The sequence below is a fragment of the Erigeron canadensis genome, chromosome 5, assembly GCF_010389155.1.
Source record: "Erigeron canadensis isolate Cc75 chromosome 5, C_canadensis_v1, whole genome shotgun sequence".
NCBI classification, from domain to species: domain Eukaryota; kingdom Viridiplantae; phylum Streptophyta; class Magnoliopsida; order Asterales; family Asteraceae; genus Erigeron; species Erigeron canadensis.
In genome coordinates this window covers 25,784,206-25,795,898 of record NC_057765.1, presented here as the reverse complement: position 1 = coordinate 25,795,898, position 11,693 = coordinate 25,784,206, and the positions used below count along the sequence as shown (strand labels likewise).

The 11,693-nt window shown below is 30.8% G+C and overlaps 1 protein-coding gene across 1 annotated transcript; it reads left to right on the top strand.

Moving 5' to 3' along the window:
- The first annotated feature begins 10,199 nt into the window (after positions 1–10,199).
- Positions 10,200–11,400, top strand: LOC122600987 (probable long-chain-alcohol O-fatty-acyltransferase 1). The gene has a single exon (XM_043773764.1). It carries the CDS (start codon positions 10,256–10,258, stop codon positions 11,321–11,323), a length of 1,068 nt encoding a protein of 355 aa, XP_043629699.1. The 5' UTR covers positions 10,200–10,255; the 3' UTR covers positions 11,324–11,400.
- The last annotated feature ends 293 nt before the right edge of the window (positions 11,401–11,693 follow it).

The following is an 11,693-nucleotide window of genomic DNA, read 5'->3' as shown; positions in this document are numbered from 1 at the left end:
AAATTTGCTATCTAAAGATGCATGCATGCATGCATGATTTTGCCAGTATGTATATTAATGACATTTTGTATTTATGGTTATATTAAACCATCTCATTATAAACAAGGATCCTTTGTATCGGTACATCCACCGTCTGAACTCGAGGTCCATCAACGCACGTAGTGAGGGTGGTGAGTGGGTTTCATAGACTGGTTTGCTTCTCTTGTATTGTCTTTTGATGAGGGTCCCGTGCCACCAGCCCCACATTCTGGCACAATACTTGCATGGATTTTATCGCAGGTAATAATTTATCCATTTTAGCAATTTTCTTTCATTATGAGATGTGAAGTTCTATTGTTTAACATATGAATGTATACATTAACTGCAGGAAGGCGGGTGGTCACATTTTTTGCGGCCACTTCGTCACACGGATCGCCCTTTCTCTAGGCCTCCAAAGGAAGCTTTGCACTTTGAAGATAGCAAGCACCGCCCCAATTAAGATTGGCACCCAAGTTATGCATGCGATGAAGATCCTCCGGAAGTGTGGGCCTAAAACCTCCATGTTGATGTATGAGTATAGCACAAAACCATGGGAGAGCCTGGAGCCGTTGATCATGCCACTGCCATTTCCAGGAGTACGGATTGAGCAGGTGCCTGTAAGGCTTCAGCACGATAGGGATGCCGACCATTAGGTGGACCCCCCACCACCATATCGCCCGCGACGCTACTACCAGGTTGCCCAGCTCCCTGACAACACCACACATGAGCTTCAGCATCTAGCATCTCGACTCGGGAGTATGGAGCACGTTGTGGCTAGTCTGGAGCGGACGATGACCACGAAGAATGATCGTATACCGTGGATGTGTCGTTTGCTGGCCCCGGGGCCAGATGGTCCATATCCGATGACACCACCTCCGAGTCCTCGTGCTACTAGTGCTCCATCACATACTGCTGGTCCCTCTCCTCTTGTTGCTCCACCATCGGGTTTTACTCCTCCTGCTTCTGTTGCTCCACCATCGGGTTTCACTGCTCCTGCATCGGGTTTTACTCCTACTCGTAGTACTCCATTTATTTTTTATCCTTCTTATGATTCTCCACCTGAGACTGCTACTGCTCCACTTCCGAGTCCTAGTCATATTGTTCCACCCCAGTCTTCTACTTGTGTCAGTAGTCCCACTCTTAGTGATCCACCGACTCCCTATGCTCCACCGGGTTTTGAGCCCGTTGTTTCACCCGAGGGTTTTGAGCCTATTTCTCTGCTGAGTCCTGATTTTCCTACCCCACGAGAGAGTCCTGATGTGTGTATTCTGTAATATTTTATGTTTTAATCAGGACTGTTTCACCGACTCCCTACTTCGATGGATTTGATGTTATGCGTACTTTTTAGGACTATTATTTTAATATATTATGTTGTGTTATGCGTACTTTTTAGGAACTATGACGATGTGTGTATTCTGTAATATTTTATGTTTTAATGGCTAGGAACTATAATGATGTGTGTATTATGTAATAGTTTGTGTTTTAATGGCCCGTCTAATATGTGTTGGTTTATTATTTATGGTTGTGTTTTTGTGTATGAAAAATATTTGTGTTAACAAGTTATTTCCTACAGGTGAAAATGTGAAATGCGACAAAATTTATTTAAGGTAACATTCATAATGTCATGCGTACGTATCAGTTAATACAGGGGATTATCGGGAGGTGAATACTTTATACCGTAAGATTAGCAAGGGTTTTTATGTTAACATATCAAGTACTTTATAAATATTAATTTTTTATAAAATTTCATATATTAAACTTGTATAATAAACGTTTTTAGTTATTTCAAAGAGATTTTTATGTTAATATATTAAGTATTTTATAATTATATAAATTTTTAAAAAAAATTTATAATACCCCGTTTTACAGCATATGGATAATACAAGACACCTATTAATGGAGAATTAAACGGAGTTAAAAGTGGTGACGATTGTGCTACACTTTTAGTATACTAAGGATGGATGATACATAATCTTAACAAAGAGGGATGGTAAGTGAAAATTCCCTGAAAATACAGGGGAACTTTATGTATTTGACTCATTTAGATAAAACTCCTCGTTTTAAATCATATACACCATTTTGTTGATTTTGACGTGTCATTCTCTGACATGTCTGTGCAAAAGTGCAGAGTTATTTACACACCGTTTTTTATCCCGTTTTACTTCATACGGGCCGTTTCAACACCAAAACGGGGAGTTCTACATAAAACGGGTTGTACGAACGGTGTGTAAATAAACAGTTGCCGGTGTGTAAGGAATAACACCCTTATTTTATTGGGAAGGAATAGCAGGGTGCTAGAACCAAAAGTACAAACTCCCGAACGATATATGGAATTATCATATGAGTTATTATTCTGATGTTTGTCAATCTGTTATAATCTTTTTTTTTCTTAACTAATAATCTTATTTTGGATTTTATGAAATATGAAAAAAAAAATTAATAAATATTTAATAAGAACTTTTATTTCACTTGTGCAAGGCACAAATTTAATCTAGTAATTGATATATCATTAGAGTTTAGACCTGTTTGTAAGTATCGAAAAACATAATATATTATATGTCAAAAACTTTATTCACATTAGCCTTTCATTATAAATGTCATATGTAATGTATGAGTCATATTGCATGTTAGTTGAGGACATAGTTAGTCTAATTTTCTTTATGACCTAGCATATTAGTTTTTCCCATATAAAGCCCAGAATATTATATTTTATCAAATTATCAATATTTCAGTAAAAAAAAAATAACAAAGGCATCGATCATTTTCTCCTTCATTGCTCAACCTCTTCTTCTTAATATTCAAATTACTTTGTTAACCTATGTATCCTAACCATTTGCAAAGTTGCAATTATTGAAATAAAACTATATTAATATGGCAACAGCTTGTATGTTTCTGAAGAAAAAAAATGAAAAACAAAGCATCCTCATATTTCAAAGTCTTCAAGAGTTTGTTTGTTTTTAAATTGTCGATTTGTTTATAAATCGATGATTTGCTTCATATGAGCTAATATCATACTTTGTTTATAATACATAGATAATTTTTATCTATTTATTTTTCAATATCGTCTAGTGATATTGGTGAAAAATCTTCAATGACAGAAGAAAGTATTTTCTAAAGTTAAGATTGAAGATGTAATGGTTCGATTCCATAAATTCGGAATATATATAAGCCAAAGTGTAAGAAGTTAACTTTATTCTTATGATTTAATATGTAACTTATTGATAAAAGTTAATAAAATTTACCAATTTTGGATGTTCTTTAATTAGTTTTTTGTTGTTCAATGCTCTATTTTGATAGTTTTATGCTCTTTTTTGTTGTACCATTGCCGTTTTGTCCTAGTAATTGCTTGTTTGAGATTTGTTTTGATTGATTTTTTTTTCTTTTTCCAGTAAATTGATTGTTTGTTATTGCTGTTGTATTTTTGCTGTTTCCTATTTATTTATTTTTTTAATTTTTTTTTGTATTAAGCCTGCCATTTTGTTGTTGTATTATAGGCCGTTTTGAGGCTATTTCGTTTAATTTCACATTTTGTTGTCTTTGTTTAATGACTCTTATAAGGCTCGCTATTCATCAAGTTTGTTTTTTTGCCCCAATTAAAACAAAATCCAAGATACGCCTCTGGTTAATTAATTACGTATTAAAATGTTACTAGATTGGTGTCCATAATGATTTGACGGCGACAATATAACATGAGATGTACTGTAACGACGTTAACTTCGAAATAGTATTGTACTTGCTAACTAGATTATGATCTCGCGTAATACGCGAGTAAGTACATTTTTATATTTATATATATCAAAAATATAATTTTCTTAAGTAATTATTAACAAATTTAAATGTTCAATTTAATTTATTAACATTTGACCTTTTAACTTTGATAATTTCATAAACACTTATTTTGTTTCTTATTAAGTCTTATAAATTCAACAAATTATCCAATGTCAAAATTTATTGCTAATCTATGCCACAATGAATATCTTGATATCATTCAGATTTTCATGTCTATTATCAAAAACATCACATGAAACATTCTTTAGAGCGTGCCAAAGCACACAACCTTTTAAACCGAGTTGCGAGATTGCCACCATCAAGCTAATGATCAATATATAATCTTGTCTTATTTTCATTCCCAACTGTTATTTAATAACATCTTAAGGGGGTTAGCAATGAAGTGTGCCTCAGAGAATGACAAACATATATTTGTCCAACTACTATTACCATTTGTTTTACACAGGAACGCAGACTCAGAACCATGTATCAGAGTGGTGAATTTAACTCTAATGGCATCCAGATTTTGAATCACATGTCATATGCATTTGTACATTGATACTAAATTAAGAACATCGAGACTAAATGACCTATATATTTTGAATTAAACATAACCTTAAAATTTCAAATAAAATATGACACTGTGATAGGTTTTTTCCTATAAAGATGACATTTTTACATATTTTGTTTTTTATATGTGTAATGACAATTAGTAACAAAATTTCGAAAAAGCATAATAATGCAGATACTTTTAAAATCCGCGTAATATGGGAGATAAACATATTATCAACCCTTATTTATACAAAATCATATATCAAATATCAAATAATTAGCTTTAAACCATAATAGTATATTTATTATCTAATAAAGTAACATGATTCATAATAAAGTTCACGTTACGATGACCAACGCCATTAAATATTGTTTCATATCTTTCAATATAAATATATATAATAAAAATAATACACAATTGTATATAATCAATATATACATATTTATTTATTATATACATATTTATTGGATGACAATTTTATAGTTTTTATTTATAAATACATTTAAAATGTATTTGTGTGAAAAATATTAAGGGTGCATTATGCATAGTTAAAAAATGGAAATGCAGTATATTTGGTTTAACATGTTATTATGAAAACTAAACATCATTTTATAACAAATTAAAATGTGACATTTATCTTGAGATGAATGAAATAATTTATTGAAGTTTTTATTTGAAAAAAAATCTAAAAACAACATCTTAAATATAATAAATAAATTTAAAGTTTTAGGAAATCTCTATAATAAATAAAAGACAATTGTCTTTCAAAATTTTTTTTAAAAAAAAATTGTGATGTGGCAACTTTATATTTTTATTAAAAAAGATATTTATTTTAATTATGATGTCATAAATAGTTTATAATATTTTTAATTTACACCTTTTATTACAAACAAAGAAAAACCAAAATTTTTATATATAGTATAATATCTTTTTATGTTTTGTTAATGCAATAGGTATCTCAATTTATAAATTATTGTGTTATTTAATTCACTATCTCCATATCAATTTATAATATATATATATAAAAAAAACAAAAATTACATGCATATTTTTTAGTTATATAATTTTAATTAAAAAATCCGGGTTGAACCTGGGTAAATTCGCTAGTAAAAATATAATACAAATATAGTAGATCCAAAATAAAGAAGAAATATAATATACATTTAAGAGATTCCATATAATAACACATTAAATTAAAATATATAAAACAAATAATATAATATAAAATTTTGTAAGAGAGAAGGCTGTTACAATTAAGGTATAAAATTTTGTAAGAGAGAAGGCTGTTACAATTAAGGTGGCCGCCAAAGTTGCTTATCGATAAAGAAATAAAACTTTCTTTACTTGCTTGTATTATTATTATATTATTAAATATCTTAAATTAAATAAAAGTATATATATATAAAGAGGGAAAGTGTAAAAGATGATTATTAAAGTAAATAAAAAACTCACGTATTAACAATATTAGTTAAATTTAAAATAATAAAAAACAATAACTTTATTTAGGTGTACATTATTTGAAGGGGATTTTTTGTCTAATCGTAAAAAGTATAAGTATTAATATTGTCATTTAATAAAAATGAAATAATTAAACTTGATCTAATGGTTCCAAATCAAAAATGGAATCTATCCAAGGGTTCTTGTTTGTTTAGGAATGAATTTTGGACCTTGTTATATATATAATGGTAGATGTTCCAATAAATAATAAAAAATTTATTATTATTTTTCATAACTAACAATCAAATAGAATCAATAAATAAATAAAGTCATTTTTAAAAGCAAAGTGAAGTATTGATATGGTTCTTTAATATATAACTAGAATAGAGAGAAGGATATAGTTAGTGGCGGAAATAGAACCGGAAGTGACTAGTATCACAAAAAAAATTTCACTAAAATTGTATCGGCATAAAGTTACGATAACAACGATAACGACTAAATTGTTACAATTTTTAGCATTTTTTAACAAATTTTTGGCTATTTTTAATGAATTTTTTAGAATTTTTGGCATTTTTAGTAGTTTTTCTTTATTATTTAGTTGTGCAGATACATCGTTATAAGTTTTATTGATAAAAAAATGTTCCAAGAGTTTAAAGTTGGTTACAAGACCAGTATCCCATTCTTTGAAAAATTTTAACTATATGAATTTAGCGGATCCGTAGTCCGGGCTACTCTTTGTATCAATGTAGTTTCGTCCCTCATATAGTATGTTACTAGTTTTTGACCCATGTTAACATACGGGATTTAAAATATTTTTACCTACATAACATCCTTTAAAATGTTACAATGTAAGCTATAAGTTGCGAGTTCAAAAGATTTAATCATCCCCACTCCTTAACAAAGCAAATTTCCTCTATTAAATATTTCTGTCTTTGAAATACCTTATTTGTCCTTGGACTTTTTTGTTTTTTTTTTCTTTACGTAACTACAAAAAATCCCTAATAAAACAGACCGTCTTTCTCACTATTGCCGCCGTATTGCGCGGGTACTATGCTCGTATAGATTTATACATGAGAAACTATAAAAATACATAATCATAAGTAACACCTCTCGAGAGATCAAGATATGGGTAAAGTATGTTGTATACATAATGCAATTTCCTTGTTAAATCCATATATATATATATATATATATATATATTTAACATATAAATATAGATATAATAAATAGATATAGATATAGATAAATAGATTTGCCGTTAAAGAAAAAAGATACAGATAGATATAAAATAAAATCACCATCATTAAAAAATAAGAGATGTTGAATAATAGATTAATCATTGAAGTAAAATCTTAGTGGTATCTCAGTCCTTTTATAAGGGTCTTGGGCTTGAGAAGACCTAGGTTCGAGTTTTAGAGGGCAAGATTTACTTCCATTAATCGTTGCGCCGTTTAAACGAAGGACGTGGATACCGATAAGTGAGACGAACAAATTCTGATCATTTGAACATTATTATATAAAAATATAAAATTTATGACCGATCTCGAGGAACCATCAATTTGGTTATTTTATCCTTTAATTCTATATTCTTTCATTAATTAAATAGGAACTAATTGCAAAATGAAAATAAATATTAAGGACCTAAATTCAAATAAAGAAAATTGGAGTGGTGAAAGACTAAAGGAACTCAATTAAATGCATCGTTGGTGTACTTTCCTTTCTATCTTAATGATTAGCTTTAATACGATGTTCTTGAGTTTTTTTTAGGTAGGAAAAAAAATAATCTAAATGATTTTTGTGTGAATTGATTTTTTGAGTTTTTTTTTAATGATAGAAAGGAAATGAAGTAATATGATTTGAAAAGATTTTTTAGTTGTTTTTGTTTTAAAAATCTTCCTCCCATTTATATATATTAATGGCTACCACAACTAAGAGAAAATAATTATAATTGTAGGATGATCTTAGCCATTGAAATAGATCAAGAAATAAATCTTAACCATCTAAATTAAAAGTCAAAATTCACTATTTTATATATGGCAACTTTTTAATGTTTGACTACTTATATAATTATGATAATTACTTTGTGCTATTTAACTAAACTTCCAAAACGCTTTACAGATTCCAATCCATTGCTACAAACTACGGATGTGAATATTTTTTTTTCCATTAATTTAATACAATTTTACTTTTAAAAGTAAAACTTTCAAGCTTATGCATGCAAGGGGAACATGGAAATCCATGTTGTATATAAATTGATACTCATATATACAATATTTTATTTTCAACTTAATATGTGACTTAAAAAATAAATATAAAATTAAAAATATCGTAAGGTGTCACAATTAAGATAAGCTTTATTTTGAGCAAAGAGTTAACAAATAAGTATTAAAATTCTCAATTAAAAAATCCTTAATAACTATATCATCGACGTGGTTATGGCTTAATATCAAAAATTGATTTGAAAATCTCAACCCAAACCTGTCAATCCATCAACCTAAACTTAACCACAAACCAAAAAAAAAAAAAAATCAGGTTAGCGGGCGGATTAAATGGTTTGGTGGGTTGATTTTAGGTGACATGATTGGTGGTTGGCGGATTAGTTTTAAGTAAAATGGGTTATGGGTTGTCTGATCAAATAAGTTTGTAGATCCACCTATTAAAATTTTTTATTTAAATTTAAAATATTTTAGGTAGGTGGGTTGAGCTATTAACCCAAAAAGTGAACCCGACCCCCTGACCCTAAAATATCAACTTGTCGGTTACCGAGTCGAGATTTCACAACCCTATTTAGTAAGGTCTATATTGAAAATCTTAATATATATCAAGCCGACTCCATATATGTTATACCAAAAAAATTAGAAGGTTTGTTATCTTAACATTATGACGGATTTCATATAAGATATGTATTTTCATATACTATAAGACGTAAATTTTTGTAGTGAGTGATAAATGTATTGTATAAGTTTATTTTGTAAGTTTATTTGGTAACCTAGTTATCGACCGGGTATAATCTAGAATATACATATGGCCCATGCTACAAAGTGAAAAAAATAAATTCAAGTTTTGATCTACGCCATTTAAAATAATACACAAAACAAATCGAGCCCTTGAAATTAAAGTCAAACTTTGTTAAAAATGTTAACTTTTTAATGTTATATATATACACTTTTTTAATTATGTCATGTTTTTATTATTTTTAATTTAAATATTTTATGTAGCTAATGAAATTAAAATGGTGATAGACTTGAAACCAGGAAAAAGGAAAGAATTTAAGAAAGCGCTCACATCTAAAAATCTTTATATCAAGTGCGGATAAGTATTGTTGTGTGGGATTTTCGATCGAAATATATAGAAAGAAAGAAAGGCTTCATAAAATGAGGTTTTAAATTTGTAATTTTAAATTAAAAGTAAATATATTTCAAGTGAGTGCAATACGGCATTGGTGATGGGTGACAACAGTGGTGTCGTGACGGATGGCAGCAGTGTTAGGCATGAGCAGGGGTCAAAACCCGGCCAAAGCCGTGCAAACCCGACACCTGACAATGCAATAAAATTTAATTTGTCATGATCTTATACGTATTTGTTTAAAATAATTGTTATTAAACTAATACTGATAACATACGTGCCCATCTAAGTTTCGATATTTTTTATAATACTATTTATGTCTTTTATTTGTATAAGGGTGTCAATAAGGCCGGGTTCAGGTTGACGAGTTGAAAATACCCAGCTTGATAACTTTTGGGTAGAAAAATTAACCCGAACCTACTAACCAGATAACCCGAAACTAACTCACCAACCTAACTTAATCAGGCTGGCAGGATAGTGGACGGGTTTAGGGTTGAAAGGTTTAACGTTGCTTGCCAAAAAAGTTAGATATTTAGACTTTTGTCAATTTATTTATCTTTGTATATAAAGTTCAACATGTACTGTTTCTAACCCGGTCAACGACCGGGTATTGATCTAGTTTGGGATGATTTAGAAGGATTATATCTTTTCTTTTCTCATCTCATTATTTCAATTCTTTTCCTTTAAAACGAAACTCAAGAACATAGTTAATGGTTGAATACCATCTTTTCATGCCAGAGGTTTCGAGTTCAAGACATGGGCTTCAAGGTATTTCGCAAATAAAGTTATCCAGTGAATCATGTTTGAGTCATACGGAGAAGACATAATTTTATCCCAATTAAATGACGTGCCTTCAGGCGGTTTAGTTGGGGGCTTCTACTCCTACTAGGTATTGAGGGTGAGGGGGCTCTCTAGCGCGAACCCAGTTAAGACAACGTAAGCTGGATCCCCTTTTGCGAGCAAATAATCCAACCCTTAAAAAAAAATGCAACGTAGGTGATTGTAAAAATATAAACCTTTCCTCTTTAATAGGTAGGACTTTAGGAGAGAGACGTTCAAAAAAAAAGAAAGTAGGAGAGAGGGGATGTGTTTTATTGGAAGGAGATGAGGGATTGAGATTGAGATTGAGAGAGAATGGAGGGAGAGATAAAGAACTTGATACTAGTATGGGCAACAACCTTAGTATGTCTTTTGTACTGTCACAAAATCAATACCAATAATAAATTTATGGCCTTCATTCCTGTGTTTTGCATATTCATATACCTCCCATCATTACTTACATCTGTTCACTTCGCAGGTACCATTTCTTTCTTTATAACTTGGCTAGCAAACTTTAAATTACTTTTGTTTGCTTTTCATAAAGGCCCTCTTTTCAATTCATCAAATAATAAACCCCTTCCTTTGTCCAAATTCATCCTAACATCTTGTCTACCCATCAAGATCTCCTCCTCCTCATCATCATCCCAAAAGGATGGAAAGAAGAAATTGATAATGATGATGAATTACTCGGTTAAATTTATCGTGTTTGTAGCTTTGCTCAAAGTGTATGAATACGGCGATCAAATTCATCCGCTAATTAAAATGAGTCTGTTTTGTGTTCATATATATGTGGTTCTAGATATGGGTCTAGCATTTCTTGCATACATGGCTCGTTCTGTACTGGGGTTAGAACTCGAACCCCAATTCAACGAGCCATATATGGCTACCTCCCTACAAGATTTTTGGGGCAAGAGATGGAATCTAATGGTAACCGGGATACTACATCCAACGGTGTACATTCCCGTGAGATTATTTCTTTTAAACAAAAAATGCACAAGAAACATGGCCATGTTACTAGCAGTTATGGCTACATTTATGGTTTCGGGTCTAATGCACGAATTAATATTTTACTATATTGGGACCAGATTGAAACCACCCACATGGGAAGTCACGTGCTTCTTCCTGACTCATGGTGTGTTGCTTTGTGCTGAGTTGGTGTTAAAGAGGAGATTATCATTCCTTCGTATACCGAGGATGATATCAGGGCCGTTGGCGTTGAGCGTGGTGATGGTAACCAGCTTTTGGTTATTTTTTCCACCTTTTTTGAGGTGTGATACCGAAGTGAGATCCTGTCAAGAATTTGTTGCCTTTTTGGAATTTGTTATTCGTGGAAGGTTTGTTGCCTCAAGTGATGTTTCCTGTCCGTATTTTTCAACCAACTAATTATGTAAGGAAAATAAGAATGTGCATTAAAAAGTTATATGTTTTAATATTAAAATATGTTTCGAATTTTATGTGAAGGGTACAAATTAAGTTTGTATCAACGCAACCCAGAGTAATTCTTCCATGTGATCTCGAATACACAATCTCATCACCTCACAATCATATCATCAAGTCACCAACTCTTTAATTCTTCCATGTGATCTCGAATACACAATCTTATATGTTGTATGCTTTTGGATTCATATTGTCCGGTATGTATAAGTTCACCAACCTTTTTTATTGCATTTAGTTGTTGCTCTACGTCTCCCATTACACGTTGTGTTTTTCTAGACATCCTAATTTCCGCCAAAGTTAGGGCGTTACCATGGCC